General features: G+C 36.5%; 1 protein-coding gene and 1 long non-coding RNA gene across 2 annotated transcripts in view; one reads left to right on the forward strand and one right to left on the reverse strand.

The window, feature by feature from the left end:
- Positions 1-12,385, reverse strand: part of LOC128621513 (uncharacterized) — a 67,010-nt gene extending 54,625 nt beyond the window's left edge. Inside the window, exon 1 of the long non-coding RNA XR_008388286.1 lies at positions 10,034-12,385. This is a non-coding gene — a long non-coding RNA (uncharacterized LOC128621513). The remainder of the gene's footprint in view (positions 1-10,033) is intronic.
- fxyd5 (FXYD domain containing ion transport regulator 5) lies at positions 236-21,098 on the forward strand. The gene is made up of 8 exons (XM_053647324.1): positions 236-515; positions 5,793-5,841; positions 6,555-6,644; positions 8,395-8,553; positions 15,223-15,252; positions 15,672-15,746; positions 17,782-17,827; positions 20,456-21,098. The coding sequence occupies exons 1-8, from the start codon at positions 504-506 to the stop codon at positions 20,478-20,480; spliced, it is 486 nt and encodes a 161-aa protein (XP_053503299.1). The 5' UTR covers positions 236-503; the 3' UTR covers positions 20,481-21,098.
- Positions 21,099-21,404: the final 306 nt, after the last annotated feature.

A 21,404-nucleotide genomic window follows, 5' to 3' on the forward strand; every position in this document is an offset into this window, starting at 1 on the left:
TGTTATAGACAGAAAAAAAAAACAACTAGGCCACTACACATATACAACCTAGAACAGTATTCAAAATATCTTGTGTGAATTGGACTTAAAATGCATCTTTCATAAGAACTGGGGAGTTGACTTGGTGTAATGTAGAAAATATGCAAGAAAAAAAAAACCCCCTGCAGATCACAATTTCATACTCTGAGCTTAGTTATGCATAGGACACAGACATGCACACAGTTAGGCTGTCTCTTCTTCCAACACAGACACACATTAGCAATGTCAGAGAGAGCATGTGACCTGGGCACAGACTGGTAGACAAAGGCTGATGCTGGTAGAGTGAAAGAGAGCTGGTGGGCTGAACAGAATGTATGTCATGAATGCCAGAAAGAGAGAAAGAAAGAAGCCACGAGGTGAAAAAAGGAAGCAGAAAAAAAGGGTGTGGCCAACCAACGGTTTGATTTAGCAACATCTGTACTGTTGGACGCTGAGACCTGAAACTGACGCACAGTCTTTTCAGCATGGCAGCTAAGGTAAGCCGAAAGTTTGTTTGTTTTGAACAGTGAGAGCAAAAAACAAGGATTAGATTTGGAGGAGAGTGAATGAGATAAGGATTCTATGCTAAATGAGCATCATGGCTACATAGCCTGAAACACACGTGCTCCATCGTTCTGAGGTCAGATAACATTGCTACCTGTTTCAACCATTGTGGTGCTCACAATGCTAACAAATGCCAATTCTGACCCGGTGAACATACAGAAATATTTTCATGTATCTCATATTGTGACCAAAATACACAGGTCAGTATACATCAATATGTGATCTTTTCATCATTCAGTGGAAAGCAGAATGTTTTGTCAGCAAGATGTTATGTCCGCCATCTTATGTTCCAGTGTGATATGCTTAGTCTCCTCTGCACAAGACCATATGATCATTAATAAAATTTTATTTAAAAGTTTATTAAGAGTGTTAAAGAGTAGATTCTTTTTATTTTAGAATCTTATTTTAATTGCTGAACCAAAATGTTTCATTCCTTTTAATTTCTACTTATTACTTTTGTTTCAGTGATACAATAATAATAATAATAATAATAATAATAATAATAATAATAATAATAACAACTTTAATACATTTTTATCGTGACTAAAATACAAAAGATTTAAATAGTTTAAAAGAAGCATGAATGATGGTGTCAGCAAGCAAGTCTGGAAATTTTTGATGCAAAATTGTGATTTTTAGTTAATAGAAAAAATATATATTTTACAGCATACTATAGCATATACTTATTGACACCTGCTCATTATCTAACACACATTATTATATGTGAAATTCAAGTGACATCAAGTAAGATTGAACATGGTATTTTTTTAGATACATTTAACAGCTGCAAATTTTTCATACTTATTCTTGCTAATTTTGTGGCAATATTTTTTTAACCTTAGATAATGTATTTACCCTTAAACTCTCATCGACTTATTCAGTAACTATGTACAGTACGTTATTTATTAACTACAGTATTTTATTCAGTATTATTCAGTAACTACAGTGAAAAACAAGTTATGTGGAAATGTTATGTAGTTATACGAGTGTGGAATGAATGTCTGGATCCATTAACTGATCTGTTTTTTGCAGTCATGGGTCCTTTAAGATAGTGATCACCACGTTTGCCTCACACCTCCAGGGTTGGGGTTCGTATCCTGCCTCTGCCTTGTGTGAGCAGAGTTTGCATGTTCTTATGCTTCAAGGGGTTTCCTCCAGGTACTCCAGTATCCTCCCCAATCCAAAGACATGCATTGTAGGCTTATTGGCATTTCCAAATTGCCTGTAGTGTGTGTGATTGTGCCCTGTGATTAGTTGGTAACCCATCCAGGGTGTCCCCTATGATATGTTCCAAGCTCCCCCGCAACCCTGTGTAGGATAAACGCTACAGAAAATGGATGGATGTACAGATAAATATATTATCCACAGAGCCAATCTATGCAAATTCCTTTTACAAACATAATAATTGAGCAAATTCAATTATTCAAGCATTAGGTACATTATTTAAATATGTCCAGTATTATTTTGTACATTTATACCCATAAATCCTGAAATTTATAGTCGCATAGCATAATTTATCTGGTGTTTGTTGCAATTTTCCTTTCGGCTTGCTAATTGCACTTAATCATGCTTGTACCATCTTCTATACTGTTGACTGCTCACTGACTACAGAAGGTGCTGTGATATTTTAAAATGCAGAGACAGAAATGAGATGCACTCTGATGGATGACATGTTTTGACAGTGAGAATCTTTCTCAAGGATTTACTATTGGACAAGTATTTAATTTGTAGGAATGTATTAGTTTATAAAACACTTGTGCTAAAAGGTTCTGTTTGGTTATGCTTCCAGTCTTTGGAAATAATCATGCCATCACCCAGTTACTATGTAGATGTTAAATATATAGTGTACTTTATAAAAGCAAGGCCTTAGGAAACAGGAATTGCAACTGATGCAGTAATTCAATTAATGGTCTCGTCAACTTCCTATCAAGATCAATGACATCATGAGCGTGGCTCTTTCAGAAGAAAAAAAAAGGAAGGAGATTAATTCAATTCCGTTTTATTTGTTAGCATTATTTAACAATGGATGTTGTCACAACGCAGCTTTAAAGAAATGCAGTCAGACAAAACAGTGAAGAGGAAAAACTCCCTGAAATGACATGAGGAAGCAATCCAAAAGCAAGCCCACCTTATTCTGGGTGACACTGGATAGTGTGAGAATAATCATTGTATCATTCCAGTATACTAGTCTAGAAGAGCAAAGTATTAAGGTACAGGACTAAATCCTTGCCCAAACAGTGAGGCATGACATGGATTGGGTTCATCGGTCACTCCAAATCAATACAAAGTTCTTTTGACTGATCACCTTTATCCCACAATGTAACATTTCAGTCCTGATGGGAGTGGTCTATCACAGGATGACTCCACCCCCATACACAGGTCACAAGGGCATATTGTGAATGGCTTGTTGAGCAACAGCGATGCTAAAGTAGATGGATAATTAGGCCATTAAACTAAACTTGAGAAAAATAGACAATCTCTTTTCTTCTTACCACGTGTCTATATACTGCCCCTCCTGTTTATGCTGGTATTGCACCATGCACACACGTTACATTACTTCCAATGTGCAAAATACACAGGATAAAACAGTACATGGCAACATGCAATGCTTTAGGGTACTTCCTCACCTAAAGCCTTCAGTCATGTTGACACTGTGTGCCTGACTCCAAAACTACATTTAATTCCACTTCAGCATTGTCTAGTGCAAGTTGACTGTTCATTGTGGACACAAGAGGTTCCCAATTTTACATCTCAGTTCCTCATATGGTTCTTTCCTAATATTCGAGAAAATTTTATTCATACACAAAGTTGTCTTCGACTTCTCATTAGGGGTCTCAAAACAGATTTAAGTCAACTGCTAAATAAGTTACCATTTGGCTCGGCCCTTAGGATGACAGGGTTTGTGAAACAATTCAGACCCTGGAACATTGGAATGGTTCATTTACAGGTGTGTATAAAGCATGAACTGATTAGCATATCCAAAAAATTGTCTGTAGTGTGTGCCCTGCAACAGGTTGGCACCCCATCCAGGATCCCCTGCAACCCTGTGTAGGATAAGTTGTATGGAAAATGGAGGGAGGGATAGATGTATTTCTACATATAATGCTAGCAGGATATATTCATAAGCTAACCTATGGCATTCCATCGGTGCAAGACTCAGTTCTTATGCAAACCCAATTGTGACTGATTAATGGGGTCACATGGCAGGGTGACATTATCCAACCATCTATTTCCTAGTTATTTATTAATTTTTAGAGGTGTAACATCAGGAATCATGAAGTCAGAGTACAACTTGTATTTTCCTCCAACACACTTTAGTAGCATCTACAAAACTATCAACCATAGACAGTTACCAGAATGCACTGCTACAATATACTACAATATTTTATGTTGGATGAAATCCAGAGTAATCTGATAAAGATGTAGAATTTAGTTCAGTAATAGTATTTAGCACAAACATACAGATTATCTTACATGTCTTGGTTTTCTACATTTGTGCACATGTGCAAACATGATTAAAACAGAAACCTGGCTTAACAAACAGAGCTACCAGTGCTCAGAAATCACTGAAATGGCAAAAAACTTTGCAGCTGGTGCATGAACTGGTATAAATACACTAAATTAAATTAGGGTTAAGAGGAAACAGGTGAGTTCAACAGGCAGGCGACTGAGAGTGAGCTAATGTCTGGACTGGATTGGATTGTGGATTTGTGGTGGCTGCTGGATTAGTGGTGGATTCAGATGTAACAAATAACTGGATAGATAAGCAGTAACGCTACATACTTTTCAAACAGCTTGAAGAGGAGCAGAATGACATATAATTTGCAATTCTAAAAAAGTTCTAAATAAATATTTGCCAATAAAATGGTTCCTTGTTAGAGTAAAATTTAAAAAAAAAAAAAAGGGGGGAATGTATTTTAAATTCTAGGTCACCTCCTTCTTCAGTGGGTTTGTTGCTGGTAGAGCTGCACACATCATATATTTAGAAAAAAAAAAATCCTGAATGACTAATGTACACTATTTAAGGAATACATGGTAAATGGTAAATGGTCTGCACTTATATAGAGGTTTTATCCAAAGCGCTTTACACTGCATCTTATACACCCATTTACACACACACACTCACACACCAATGGTAGCAGAGCTGCCATGCAAGGCGCTAACTTGCCATCGGGAGCAAATTGGGGTTCAGTGTCTTGCCAAAGGACACTTCGGCATGTGGAGTCACGTGGGCCGGAGACAATAAAACAAGATGGGGTGTGATGTTATAGGAAAATAGTCAGCAAATGGGTAGTGTGATATTAAGCAGAGATGGATTATGTTGGTTTAACCTTTTTAATAAATGAGGCCTTCACAGGTGAAACCTAGGACTCAGACCAAGAGTGGATATTCAGAGCTATTAATGCTTTAAACAATCCATTTAACAGGACACACCTTGGCAACAAGAAACACCTATCAGTTACTTATTCCAATATTTTTGATCACCTGAAATAAAATGTGTGGGTTTAAACAAAAGATGCCACATTCCTCGTTGTTTAACACATCCAGATGTAAATATGAGGGAATGAATGCTGAAATTCTGATCTGTCTTCTCATATTCATCTTTTGATCTCAAACCTAAATGTCTTCAATGTATAGTGAAAACAATAGAATTGGCCTTGCTGTTCTAATACTTTCGGAGGGGACTGTATGAGACAAGTTAGCATCTTGTTATTTACATTAACAGCTATAAAAATTAATTCCCTCACTGGCCTGAAGTTACTGTCTTCAAATAAGACTTTCCTATAGTGGAAAACTTTTAGAAAGAACTGACTCTGGAGACACTTAAATGTTAAATGTCTTGTTACAGAAAGATTTATCATATCATGTTTTCCTTGATTAAAAAAAACCACACAGTTTCTAGCTATTTATTATTAGCCTTAGATTATGTGGAGCATTCTTCATACACATCCCGGTGAATGAGTTGTTACTATAGTAATAAGCACATGAATATAATCTTGTGGTTTGAATTACAGCAGGCACATCTTGCGACCAGTCATTTTTTTACAATTCAACAGCTTTGCGGTATAATAATAATAATAAAAAAGGACCAGATATCTTCTGAAACTTCAAAAAGCTCACTAAAACTGAGGTTTATGGAGGTTTGAATGCAGCACTTAGTTATATTAGAGTAGATGTTTGTGTGATTATGAGTGTGCTCTGTTTTACAGAGAGTCTGGGCAGGAAGTGCACTATCATTGATCATTTTCTTCTTCAGAGGTGAGTCATCAAAATACCCCACCTCAGAACATTTAATCTGTATCAATAGTTGTCTCTCACTTGCTAATTCCTGAAAATGTCTCCCACACATTTTTCCACCCCTTCTTTTTCTTTCTTTTACATAGAGCTCAAATGGTATGATCACTCTAAGAAAGGTTGATAGGGAAATTTCTGAGACTGTGTGGACCACAGGCTTGTCCACCACAATCTTTCTTTGTGTGATGATTTTATCTCTGTGAAAAGCTCTTTTTATAACACAGGAACAGAATCTCTACAACACATCAGTATTACGTCAGCAGTCACATACATTTGCATCCTATATATATATATATATATATATATATATATATATATATATATATATATATATATATATATATATATAGGATGCAAATGTATGTGACAAATGTATGTATATATATATATATATATTCTAAAGCTTGCACAGGATGGAAGATCATTAAAGAGGTCTTATTGTTCCTTTTCTTGTAATGCATTATATTGGCATAATTGTTTAATTTCATTTCACAAATTCTTTTCTTGGTGATGCTGCTATTGGGAGATCTTAAAGAAATTATCATGAAGAATTTAATGTGGTCTTCTTTGGTTGCTATTGGGATTCCACCTGTCTTGGGAGATTTTAGGCACTTAGAATGCACAATTATATGCTTAAGTATTGAGGCTTCTCACACGTTTATTCCTTCATTCCAAAGCATATGCCAGTGGAAATGATACTCTCTCAATGGATGTCCAACCTTCTTCAGCACCTTCTGTCACCACAAAACTTACATCAGCCGAGAAAGGTAATCTTTTTCATTTCTCATTGCCCTACTGCTTTACCTAGCAACATTTGAGTGTAGCTTGCATTTCTTTCATGTTGTTACTGAAGAATTTTCTGCATCAATATATGGTGGCATTCAGAGTTAAGTTTAAGTTCAAATTCTAATTGTTTATTAATTAATAGAATTAATAAACACATGAGAAGAAGGCAAATATTAAACATCTACACTGTCAGAAAAAAGTACTAAACTGGACCTTTCCTTGCACTGGTACCACATTTATTTATAAATTAAGGTACAGTGCATCCAGAAAGTATTCACACCCCAGGTTTTTGCAACAACAGCTGTAGTGCAACAATACACTTAAGCATTTTAGGATGGGATATTTTTCTGTCTATTTTGAAGTGACTACAGAAATAAAATTAAATAATGTATTTAGCTGTCCACATTATAAAAAAAAATCTAAATTAGATTAGAGCTAAACTGCAGTAGATAAACTAGTATTTAATTTTCCATAGCCCACACTAAATATGTTAAGCAGTGTAGACCTGTGTGCTTGCACAATAAATATCTCTGACTTTGGAAGCTCTGATAGTGAAAACGGCAAATCAGATCAGTTCTGCTGTCATGAACACCAAGAAACTGCCTGTGAAGCTTCAATATAAAGTTCTTAGGAGGAAAAAAGATGGACATGGTTATTAAAGCATCTGCAAAGCCTTGAACCTTCCTATGAGCACTGTGAATTATGTAATAACAAAGTGGAAAAAACATATTGCACAACCCAGACATTACCAAGATCAGACCAAACTGAGTGCTTGAGCAAGACGGACAGTTGTCAGAGAAGTGTTCAAGAGTCCAGTTACAACACTGAAGGGGTTACAGAGTTCACTGCCTGAAACAGAAGAACCTGTGCAGACCTTGACAATATCATTGGCTCTTCACAGATTCAGCCTCTATGAGAGAGTGGCCAGAAGTCTAAGAAAGGCCTTGTTAGAAAATTTGAGTGCTTCTCAAATAAGGTAACACAATTTCTGTGATCAAGCACAGTGGTGGTAGCATCCTGCTTTAGGGTTGCTTAAAGCTGGAAGGATTGGAAAGCTTGTTGCCATCAAAGGCAACATGCATGATTCCAAATTGTTGGTCGAGGAGAACTTCCAGTCAACCAGAAAGCTGCATATAGGGGGAAAATATATGGACAATGAGCCAAAGCAAAAAAAGAAAGGCAAAAAACTACTAAACGGAATATCTTGGGGGAAAAGTAGATGGATCCAATTGAAAATCTGTGGCATGACCTGGATACTGCTGTCCATTCTCCATATGATTTGGCAGAGTTGGAGAAATTTTGCATTGAGGAATGGAATAAACTGCCAAAATCAAAATGTTCAAAGGTAATATAGACACATCTGAGACAGCCCAAGAAATAAAATTCACACTGAGGGAGTATACCTATCAATTAAGCAGATTATATTAATTAATTTTGAGTATATCTAAATACTTTACTTAATTTTAATTTCTGCAGAGAGTGACTAAAAAATCCCATTCTAAATTTGATGTTGCAATGTAGCAAAAAGGAAGGGAGGTGATAGTGAATACTTTCTGGATAATACAATATTATTAATGTGTATCAATTTATTAATGGATTATTGATTGGCACAATTTTGGTGCTGACTACTCACTACTTAACTCTGAATATGCCACATATTGATATGGTCTGTGTCTCCATAAATTGAAGTATGCATGCAGTAATTAAGATGGTTCTCTTGAACATTCCCAGATGGAGTAAAAACAACCGAACTTGGTACAACTGCATCGCCCTTTGATGTTCAGCACACCAATGAGAAAACTACAGGTGTTACAATCAATGTTACAGTCAATTCTGTGACCTCGGACACCTACAAAAACAATACCACTGCCAGAGTGGAAACAAAGCTAGGTAATGCCATCAGTCCTGTTTTAATGTTACATTTAAAAATTCTTCATTGATTAGAATAAACTATTTCAAGTGCAGATCCAGTGGGAGTTAGCTAGAGGTTCTTGGGGAAATTGTTAAATAGAGTAGGTCTACTTTCACATCAGTTATCGTAATCCAAATGACAGAATTATGGGGTAAATGTCATTCCTTTTATACCGTGGAAATATGCCAATAATTGCACATTCCTAGTCTTTGTTAATAGCAAAATGCTTTTTTCGGCAATTTGAAAGACTTTTTATGAAACCAGATGCTCTTGTGAAAAGCAAGAAAATAAAAAGCATAATAATAATATTAATAATAATAATAATAATAAGGGCCATTAGCACCTAGAGAACATGTCTAATTGCAAAGTGAACTACATAAACCTTAAGGTATGCTTATTACTTGTGCATAGAATAAAGTTACTTTGGCAACTGCATACTACAGCACCTGGATAACATCAATTCAAACTGTGGACAATGTGAACTGAAAAAAGAAAACAAAGCAAACACGTTGTATTTGCTTTGTTTTAGCATGAGGATGTGTTGTTCAAAGAGTACCAGGGTAAGGTTATCTTCTGTGTGCTGTAAATGTAAATGAGCAAAACCTTTGCACAGATATTTGTACTGTACAAGTTCAGATGACCAAGACAAAACAAAAATGTCAGTACAGATTCAGTGAGACTGATAAAATATAGAGGCATCTATCACTTATTAGATGCATTAGCCTTACCTGGCATTCTTGAAATTTGAACTCATCTTTTGGTTGCTATCACAAAACCTTAACCACTGAATTAAGTAAGGAGGAAAACACTTGGAAGTGTACTATTATAGGAAAGCAATCAACAAAGGGGTGATGTGATAACTAACCTTAACCTTATAACAGCATGTCCTGAAGTTTTTTTTTTTTCCTTTTATAACGCAGCAATTTACAAACAATAGCAATATTTTGTCCAGTAATGAATGTTAAAATTTATTCAATTTAATCATAGCAGCTATAAACAACTTTTCCCTCACCAGCCTGTCTTTTATTCTCTCTCTCTTGGAATTGAAAAGAGATAAAATGCAGCTTTTTATTCACTGAACCCTTTGTCCTTAATTTGTAAATCTGCAAGTCCCAGGACAATAAGAGGGTAGTGATCCGGCATGTCGGGAGGCACGCAAAAGGTCCTGGTCCCTGAATTTACAGACACGTAAAAGTGCTTCTAGAATCTCACATAGCCAATGATATTCAATACTGATAGGTAGGCCTATGTAACTGATCACACTGGTACAGAGATGTAACGAGTTTAAAACAGTGAGTATTCCCAGTACAAGGGAAACATTTATGGATTGCACACTTATGTCACCTCAAAACACATTTGCCCAAAGCACTTTGAAAACAAAGCTACGTTTCATACAGTAGGCCTACTTACAATAAACTAACATTAACTGCACAACATAATCAAGAAAAAGTGTCTTACCTAACACAAAATATTCCACAATGCTGTCATGTCAGTGTCCTCCTCCTCTTCCCTGTGTCCCTTATGCATCTATGAACGCACAAATGGCTTAGGATTGACCTTTGTAAGGGGTGGACCCACGATGTTCAAAAACATCTGAGATGAAATGGTGGGGATTAGAAGGAATTCATGCTGCGAGCTACAAATGAGATTCATTTTGGAGAATACTCCACTTGAGATTTTATGGTAGCCAAAAACTGCCTCAGTTGAACTTTTTGTGTATTTGAGTCCCTGTACTCCCTAAGATCCTGAATGACAGTACATGGGCTGTTAATTGTGGGCAATCAGTCTCACTTTCAAAGCCATGTACAGGTTGACAACATTTAGCCTCGTAAAGTCTCCTAAAAACCTTCCACAATCAGACTAGCATTATCAATGCTAGTCCTGGGAACAGTCGCCAAGCTGCTTAATCAGTGACATGCTGCTGCTCGCTCTCTTGGACTCTTTGGTCTGTTTTCTCATTGTTGTTTGTCTTCTTAAGTAAATGCTGTTAATGATAACTGTTTTCTGTTCACCATCTACGCGTGCTGCGTGACTGTAGGCTTTGCTTCATGAGAATGAATTCAGGTGACCTTTGAACTTGAAATGATTACGTTACGTGAAAGAGGCTATTGATTGGCTATTAGCAATATTTGAGCAGCGGTAATATAAGATTAGCATTTTCATTGCAGTGTTTTATGTTGTTCTATTTTACTTTTGGTGAATTAAAAATTAAAACTATTTGTTTTGATAATATTGCTGCGTGAGACTTTAAACATCCAGGTGCAGAAGTGCCGCATCCACATAAAAAGGTTCCGGAACACAGGCGTGATACATTTTGGAAGTGCTGGATCCTGTTCCGGCAGGATCCAGCTCAAATTAAGCCTTTACAGCCATGACTGATGCAAAGCTCTGACACTGGATACTCCTTCCAAAAATGCTACAGTGGTGCTTGAAAGTTTGTGAACCCTTTAGAATTGTCTATATCTGCATAAACCTTACGCATATACCTTAAACATCATCAGATTTTCACAAGTCCTAAAAGTAGACAGAGAGAATTAAATCAAACAAATGAAATAAAATATTATACTTGGTCATGTTTTTATTCAAGAAAATTCTCCAATATTACATATCTGTGAATGGCAAAAAGTATGTGAAACTCTAGGATTAGCAGTTAATTTGAAGGTGAAATTGGAGTCAGTTGTTTTCAATTAATGCAATGACAATCAGGTGTGAGTGAGCACCTTGTGTTTTATGTAAAATACAGCATTTAAAGTATCAAAGTCTGATCTTTACAACACATTCTGTGGACCCCGAAAAAAGAGTTGCTGATGCCCATCAAGCTGGAAAACTTTAAATCTCTAAACAGTTTGGACTTCACCAATCCAAAGACAGATTGTGTATAAATGGAGGAAATTTAAAACCATTGTTACTCTCCCCAGGAGTATTCGACCAACAAAGATCACTCCAAGAGCAAGACGTGTAAGTCCGCAAGGTCACAAAGGAGCCAGGGTTACTTCTAAGCAACTAAAGGCCTATCTCACATTGGCTACACATTGTTCATGAGCCCACCATCAGGAGAACACTGAAGAACAATGTTGTGCATGGCAGTGTTGTAAAGAGAAAGACGCTGCTCTCCAAAAAGAACAATGTTTTGTGGTGGATGAGAGCAAAATAGAATTTTTGGTTTAAATGAGAAGAATTATGTTTGGAGAAAGGAACACACTGTATTCCAGCATAAGAACACTATCCCATCTGTGAAACATGGTGGTGGTAGTATCATGGTTTGGGCCAGTTTTGCTGCATCTGGGCCTGGACAGCTTGCCATCATTGATGAAGTAATGAATTCTGAATTATACTAGCGAATTCTAAAGGATAATGTCAGGACATCAGTACATGAACTGAATCTGAAGAGAAAGTGGGTCATACAGCAAGACAACGACCCTAAGCACACAAGTCATTCTACCAATGAATGGTTAAAAAAGAATAAAGTTAATGTTTTGGAATAGTCAAGTCAAAGTCCTGACCTTAGGGGTTAGGGTTAGAAATGTTGTGGAAGAACCTGAAGCAATTGAGGAAACATGAATCATGTGAGGAAACCCACCAACATCCCAGAGTTGAAGTTGTTCTTTATTGAGGAATGGGCTAAAATTCCTCCAAGCCGATGTGCAGGACTGATCAACAGTTACTGGAAATGTTTAGTTACAGTTATTGCTGCACAAGGGGGTCACATCAGATACTGAAAGCAAAGGTTCACATACCATTGCCCCTCACAGATATGTAATATTGGATCATTTTCCTCAATAAATAAATGACCAAACACAATATTTTTGTCTCATTTGTTTAATTGAGTTCTCTTTATCTACCTTTAGGACGTGTGTGTAAATATGATGATGTTTTAGGTCATATTTATGCAGATATATAGACAATTCTAAAGGGTTTACAAATTTTCAAGCACCACTGTACATGAAAGTCCCCTCACTGAAAACTGCACCATATCAACAACTTCATGTTTTTTGTAATCCGATTATGTGAATCATCCATCATTCAAAAAAAGATGTTACTCTAGGAACAATAACGTGTTGGAATGAGTGCATTAATATAAACCTGTGATTTGCCATGAAGGCACAGCATTAGCAGTGTAAACCTAATCTATTAAAGTCCTTATCAATGACAACTGATAACAAAAATATCTTTTTCATTGAGTATTTAGAAGGCTGCAAGTTCCTCAGGGAAAATAAAGCAGGGTGACTGTCAATCTGCAGTGCATGCCAAGGGCACGCATAATTCAAAAACTAATTAGCAGGTAATTAGAAAAGTGTTCAACCCTTGTCGCATGTTGAGAGGCTTAAAGATATGTAGGATTTCTGCTGGTATGCGTTATGGCATGTCATTAAACTGAGCACATACCCTCAAAGAGGCACGTTATTGAAATATATTAAAAATCAATTTGAAAGACAGGTCAGAGAGAAAATGAGTGCACCTGGAAATTAATTAGAAGTAATTATGGATGGAGCCATATGAGTGCGATAAGAGGACTGTACCTCCCAGGCAAAGAGTCTAATAAGAGCTGGATATCTCCATGCATTGCGTACATTATTCTCTTTTTAGGAAGGAAATTATTTGCCACACATTAAAAAATATTTTTTTGTTTTGTTTTTCATTCACTGTATCTCTCTAACATTGCAGATCCGCGTGATTTGCCACCACCCTAATTTCTTCTCATTTAGTGTATATCCCATACCAAACATACTGGTTCAGAAATATAAACAAAATCTAAGATAAAACAAAGGCAACTTGAGTAAAAACAAAATACAGTTTTTAAATGATAAAGATATTTATTGAAGGAGAAAAGTTATCCAATACCAACTGGGCCTGTGTGAAAATGTATTTGCCCCCATAGTTACTAAGTCCCAAATTTATGAAACTGAATTCATAACGGCGTTCAGCTGGACTAGACACAACCAGGCCTGATTACTGCAAAACCTGTTCAAACACTTAGAACTACAACAGAACTTTTTCAACAGTAACCATCCATCCACTCATTTTCTATATCGCTTACCCTTCCTTCAGGGTCACAGGGAAACCTGGAGCCTATCCCAGGGAACATCGGGCACAAGGCAGGGTACACCCTGGACAGGGTGCCAATCCATCGCAGGGCACAATTTTTTCAAAAGCATGAAGTTGGTTAAAAGGTCTTACCCAGTAACACACTATGGCAAAGTTGAAAGAAATTCCAGATTTGATGAGAAAGAAAGTGATTGAAATACATCAGTCTGGAAAGGGTTACAAACCTATTTCAAAGGCTCTGTGACTCCAAAGGACCACAGTGAGCGCCATTATCTCCAAATGGAAAAACTCAGCATAGTAGTGAACCTTCCCAGAAGTGGCCGATCTTCCAAAATTCCTCCAAGAGCTCAGCAACTACTCATCCAGCAAATCACAAAAGAGCCAAGGACAACATCAAAAGATCGCTTGCATCAATAAATGTCACTATTTATGACTCCACTATCAGAAAGACACTGGGCAAAAATGGCATCCATGGAAGAGTGGCGAGGCGAAAACCACTGCTAACCCAGAAGAACATTAATGCTCATCTGAATTTTGCCAAAGCACACCTTGATGATCCTCAAACCTTTTGGCAGAATGTTCTGTGGACTGATGAATTAAAAGTGGAACTGTTTGGAAGACAGGGGTCCCGTTACATCTGAAGTAAACCCACATATGGCATAAAACACAGAATTCCACTCAAAGAACATTATACTTACAGTCAAGCATGGTGGTGGAAGTGTGATGGTGTGGGGATGCTTTGGTGCTTCAGGGCCTAGGCAACTTGAAATAATTAAGCGAAACATGAATTCTGCTCTTTACCAGAAAATCCTAAAGGAGAATGTCCGGTCTTCAGTCTATAAGTTGGAACTAGATTCTGCAGCAAGACAATGAACCAACGCAAAAGAGTAAATCCTGGTCCTAGAAGTAAGTGAAAGACAGATCTCCAGTTATAGGAAGTGTTTGGTTGCAGTTATTGCTGCTAAAGGTGGCACAACCAGATTTTAAGTTTAAGGGGGGCACTTAGTTTTTCACATGGTTGATAGGTGTTGGATAACTTTTTTGCTTCAATAAAAATAAATAAATAAATAAAAGCTGTATTGTTTGCTTACTCAGGTTGCCTTTGTTTTATGTTCTATTTTGTTTGAAGATCTAAAACTATTTAGTATGAGATATACACAAAAACAGAAGAAATAATTTCTATATAGAAATACTTTTTCACAGCACTATATATTGTCCTCATACTGATCATCATCCAAGACATCTTTGATGTCTGAAGTTACTTTAACTTAGTTTTGCACTGAAGCTACAAGGGTAATGTAGCAAACAATTAAGCAAAGCTTATAGCTTCTAGTTTCATATCAAGCAAACGGCATTTCTAAATCATCACAGAAATGTCACAGAAATCGTCAAAAACTCAGATAGGTGGTATGTCCAATTCTATCTGGATGCGGAATTGTATGTTAGAAGTGATTTAGATAAAAATATAGTCCCAACTTCATTAGCATATTTATCATGCTATTACATGTTATTAATAAGCCAAAAGATGAGGTGAATTTTAAATTGTCAGTAATTACACTTGCTGTAGTTGTACCAATCCTGATGTGGTATTATCTCCACAGATGATAAATGGGATGAGCCCTTCAAATATGGTAAGAGTATCACTCTCACATTTATACTTATGGAGAAGATTCTGTGCCAGACAGAAAATCACACACATAAAACAGTGTGTTTTGAAAAGCAATACATGGTTAATATTGCTTTAAATTTGTGACACAAGAACAACGTGCCACACTTAATTGCATTGCTCATGTATCGTTTTATCTTTTATACTGATTGAATGATTGAAGATTGAATGCTTTTTTTGTCTGGCATAGAATGCTCTCTCTCTCTGTCTTTTAAAGCTAGCTGTTGACTTTTTAAGTTAAGATAAGCTACATACTCTAAATTTCTCACCATGTTGAAAGACCTGGACAATATTCAAACATATAATAGCTTGTGGAAGCAGATAATGAATTCAGATTTTCTCAAAATTGATTTTCTTTTCTTTTTTTTTCCCCCTCCCTCACAGATTATAGCTCTCTGAGGCAGGCAGGGCTGACTATAGCTACTGTGCTCTTCCTGTTGGGCATCATGGTGATTACATGTGAGTAAATGTCAAATATCTTCTGATATAATACGTACTACGATATATCAGCCAATTACAGTTGTGCACATTGGGCCTCATTTATCAATGCTTTAATGAAGTTGTGTGTAAATGTTTGCATAAGCCAATCCGAACTAAAATATTCCACCTGATTTGCAAAAGTTTCAGAAACACTGATTTTCTTCATACTCAAATGTGTATCAATCACCCATAAAATGCAAAGCATGTTTCTGACACAGGTCATTTGCATTTAGTGACACCCTCAAACTCCATAAAAGGTAAATACATCAGAAAGCACAAAATGAACGATGAGGGTAAAGCCTGAAATATAGAATTTTAAATTATTATGCCAATGAAAATATTTAATAATATATAATATTAATAATAGTAAGTGTGTTAAATCTTCCATCATGTCACGTAATGGAGGTTAGGACGGATTCAAGTGCAGATAAGAGCTTTATTATAGACGAGATAGGCAGACAAATCCCAATCATGAAACACAGGCGTGGTCAGAACAGGCAAAGGGTCAGGCGAAATGCAAATCGGCATTAAACAGGCAAGGCAAAGTTTGAAACACATAAAATTTAAACGAGACACGAGGAACAATGTACAAAGGCTTGGTAGAGTGGTAACACTCAATACTTCACGACGATCAATGAGACACGAGGGGTTTAAATACTAAATGAAATCAAGGGTTAAACACAAAATAGCTGAGTACCATGATGGCACATAAGGGAAACAACCAATGTCACTACAGTGGAGGAGACAGGATATAAACCATAACAAAACATGTGTCAAAAGTAAACAAAGTCAGTGTCACTGAAAAACCCAGAAGTGAGCACTCCACATATAAAACTGCAGTAATAAATGCAAATTATATGATATGAGGTTAATCCAGTCAAGGTCTACATTAGTTGGTCTTCTTTTGTGTAAATTTACACACACTCAGCAGCACAATACAAATGTTTTGTTTTGTTTTTTTCACACAAATTTACAGGATTTTCATGAACAATAGTTAAATAGTTTTCAAATATGTCCATTTGTATCCAGCTTGATAAATGAGGACCTTTTAAAATTAATTATTAAATGATTGACTAATTAATTAGTTAATTAATAATTGATTTATTTTATTCTAGATTTGGTTAAGCTTTGTGTAAGGAGACATTTATTTAGCAGCTCTGGAAGAACTCTTCCACGTCAGTTGTTTTGTGGAGGAATAAAACATTTTGTGATGTTATTGGAAAATAATCAGCTTTTGGATGATAACAGTGACTAACTGCATTGCATTGGACTACATCACATCACCCAGTAGACGATTATTTTCCTATAACGGCACTCCCCCAAATGTTTCATTCAATTGTTATCATTTTATTGTTGTAAATCAATAATATTTTAGCAGTTAAATAGAAAGATGATTAGGCCCAAAATGAATAAATGAATACATCTCTCATCATAGTATACAAAAAGCACAAAGTTAAAACCTATGAATAGGGATCTCCAGAGTGGCACAACAGAAAAGTGCTCTCTCTGTCATTGGGAGACAGTGAGTGGATGTAATCCAAGAGAGCAAAATTGGCCATATTGTCTATGTGTGAGTGATAGTATTAGTTTCCTCTGTCAATCAGACTGACACTCGCTAATCATGGGCATCTGTGAGCTCCTGTATGCAGAAGAGAGCGGTTGGCACTTTGCTCTGAGTGTGTTTAGAAGATGCAGTGGCTCGGAAGAAGCATGTGCTAGCCTTCAGCCTTTCCAGCTGGTAGCTGTTCTGTTACAGGGGACAGCTAGTGGGTGGGAACTGGCAAATGACCAAACTGGAGAGAAAATGTGGGGAGGAGAGAAACATGAATAGCAATGTTGTGTTTTTAGAAAAACTGATATTTGACTTTAGTCAATTAACTAACTTTATCTAACAAATTAACTGAAGAGGCCAAAAGTGATACTGCTTAATATATGAATAATTGTGGAAATTTTTAACTTTTCACAAGATTTCATTGTGAAAATGCTTTCACTTTCTCCTTTTTTGCAAACTAAGGTGGCAAAATGAGATGTGGCCGCCGTTGTCGCATGGGCAAAGGACGGTAAGTGTGGCCACCTTGTTTATGTATGTGTGTGTGTCAGGGAGGCATAATTTATATCTTGGTGAGGACCAAATGACCACACAAGTATAGGAATGTCTGACAGTTTTGAACTAGTGTGGACATTTGGCTGGTTCCCATGAGGGAATGTTTTTCTTTCCTTTTTTTTTTTCTACTGCAGCTTTTATTTAAAAAAAAAGAAAAAAAAAAAAGGTCAGACTAACCTGAATGTCAAGGAATTGTAGTGATTGTGGTCTCCACTAGGCTCCAGTCTTTTCTCTGTAATGCCGGAGCAGACTGAGCCTGTCAAGAGGTTGATGCTTTAAGTGTTCAGTGTCAACATGTACTCTATGTACTTTCTATGTACTGTACACAACTGCTTTACTAAACACAGTAGTCATGTGAAAACATTTTCATTCAGCAATAATGAACAGAACAGATTGAAAGATTGGTAGCAACACAAACATCGCAAAAATACACTTTTTTCCCCCAAGAGATAAACATCAGTCATATGATTGTTAATACTAAACAAAAGGTTCTGAGTCAATGCAGTGCCCCACACTAATATTGGCACCCTTTCAGTCATCACTTTGTGCTACCTCCCTTTGACAAGATGTTCACATCACACCAGTGTTCACATTATGCCAGGTTGACATGGGCAGGCATGACAGGAGAATTAGGCCATTCATAAAAATAAGAGGCAATTACGTCATTTGAACAGTGTGAGGCAGAGATAATAATATGTTCCACAACCTTTTCATAGAGTTTGAGAGATTGAAAAGGTGTTAAAATACCAAATCAGCATTTGTCATTGTAGTAATGTGAATGCTGCTTGGTGCTTTCTGTGCTGCAGAGGACCTACTGAACTACACTTAACTAGCAAACACATAATTCTCAAATCTGCCTCCACTAGTAAGTGGATGGAGAGTATTACGTTCTGAATAAATTGAAATGAATAAATACAACAGTATATAATGTCTAATAGTACTTTATAATGCGTTATGCCTTTATAAATATGTAGAATTATTTTATGACCCTAAGTTTTCCTTACCTGAACCACCAAAATTGACTGGTAACATATACTGTATCTCATGTTGCTTAGTATGTACTCTATTCTTACCCTACATACTTAAGTATATAGTACCTGGTATTTTGTTGGGTAGTACCAGCTCAGATTTTGTTCTAAAGTGAACTGATAGATTGGCAAGCAGTACTTCATGTCATTAATTCATGCCAGAACAACCTCCATGGTTATGTGTGATAAGGATATGCACAGGTATTATACATAATTTTTGCAATAGTACAGTACATTGAATATTGTTTTGTAGCTTATGTTTTTTATTAGGTTTTATACATGTAATTTATTATTTGTGTCAGGACTTCATTTTTCATATATATATATATATATATATATATATATATATATATATATATATATATATAACAGACAGAAATAAACTTACATTGGTTAAATTTTACTTACGTTCATTATAGAAAAAGAACTCTTTTTGCTCTTTCATTCTCATGAAAATTCCAGACCTTTTCAAGACTTTTACTAGAGTATATTTCTAGACTTTTTTTCCCCAGTGAACATAAGCTAGAATGCAACACTGGTGTAATTGTTCACTTTTATTTGCTCATGCTGCAGAAATGAGTTTTAGCTAATATATATATATATATATATATATATATATATATATATATATATATATATATATATATATATATATATATATATTCACCTGAAATTGAAACAGAAAAAAACTTTACTAAAAGTACCATTTCATGTTTATAAGGCATTAGCTGTCATAAATGTGTGAAGGCTTGGGAAAGCATGTTGTATGGTACTGTGGCTGAATTCTGGAAAACAGCCCAAATGGACAAAAATAGGCTTGTCTGCCTATAACATACTTTGGCGTTTCAACTTTAAGAAACTACACATATAAACTATATAGCAAAAAGTATGTGAAGACCTAACCATCACACCCATATATAAGCCTGCTCCAAATTTCTTTGTGTGTTGTAGCTTTATAATTTCCCTTCACTGGAACTAAGATGCTCAAACCTGTTCCAGCATGACAAACCTGTGCCCCTGTGCACAAAGTGAGCTCCATGAAGACATGGCTTGCGAAAGCTGGTGCCAAGGAACTCAAGTGTCCTACACAGAGCCCTGAACTCAACCCCACTGAACACTTTTGGGTTGAATTGAAACTCTGACTGCATCACAGGCCTCCTCACCTAACATCAGTGTCTGACCTCACTAATGCTCTTGTAGATGAATGAACAAATCCCTACAGCCACACTCCAAAATCTAGTGGAAAGCCTTCCCAGAAGAGTGGAGGTTATTATAAGTGCAAATGGGGACTAAATCTGGAATTGGCTGTTCAACAAACACATAGGTGTGTGATTGGTCAAGTGTTCACATACTTTTGGCCATATAGTGTATTTCAGCTCAGGAAAGCCTGCAGTTTTCAGAACTATATATGGTAGAACCATGGGAATTTGTGAGTGTAAACATTTATCAATTTATGAAATAAAGTTGTTAAAGTAAAAGAAAACAATAAAAAAGACATTCAGCTAATTGTGTGTGTTAAAAGATGTAATGTATGTGATGTGTTCTCCTGTTTCCAGATCGTATGATGTGACCGGAATGTAATTCAGACCAAAAAGGCCCAACAGGCGAGCAGCAGCATGAGACAGCCATCCAGTCAGACCTGTTCTCACTGCACTCTGTGTGTCCGTGTGTGTGTCTGTGTGTGTGTGTGTGTGTGTGTTTGTGTAATTTATTCATATTAATTATAAATAAGACATGATGGAGAGAAAATCTGCCTGTCCCCAGTGCTCGAGCTTTGCTATGTGTACCTGTGCATGTGTACATTTGCACAATGTAAACCTGACCTCCTGGTTTGTAGCAAAAGAGGTGGAGGGGAATATGGACATGTGCTGTCATGTTGCACCAAAGGGCATCCACTCCCATTCAGACAAAACACACACACACACACACACACACACACCTCTGACTAACACATCTCTGACACACACACACATCTCTGAATGTCTGACTCTGTCTGCTCTCCATGCTGTCACATTTCTTACAGTGCTCCATGTCTGTGTTTCCTTTCATAACACAGAGTTTATCATCCTTGTTAATGGGGGAAAAAGGCTTTTGTGGCTCAAAAGTGCCCTCAAGAGGCTTAAAATTACTTTTGGCACAAAACCAATAAGTTTGAGGTTTCAAAGAAGGAAATAAAGCTATTTTATATGGATGAGGTAATTATTTGTTCTCGGTGTGTCTTGAATCACATGACTGGTCTCCCAAGCCTATTAAGGACTTGTCAATACTTGCTCACTGCTTCTGTGCCTTTAGTCATAGCTCACAGAAAAAATAAGACTCACTTTACAGGATACGAACACTCACCAGGGCACAAAAGATGACTGTAAACAATGGAAAACAGGAACATGCTGACGGCAGACAACAGCTATCATCGTGGTAATCTTAGTACTGGAATATTTCCATGACTTAAAGAGAAAACATGTTCAAATGGTACAAACATGTCCAAAATACAAAGCTGGTTTGCTC

Source organism: Ictalurus furcatus, chromosome 17 (genome assembly GCF_023375685.1).
Source record: "Ictalurus furcatus strain D&B chromosome 17, Billie_1.0, whole genome shotgun sequence".
Lineage (NCBI taxonomy): Eukaryota > Metazoa > Chordata > Actinopteri > Siluriformes > Ictaluridae > Ictalurus > Ictalurus furcatus.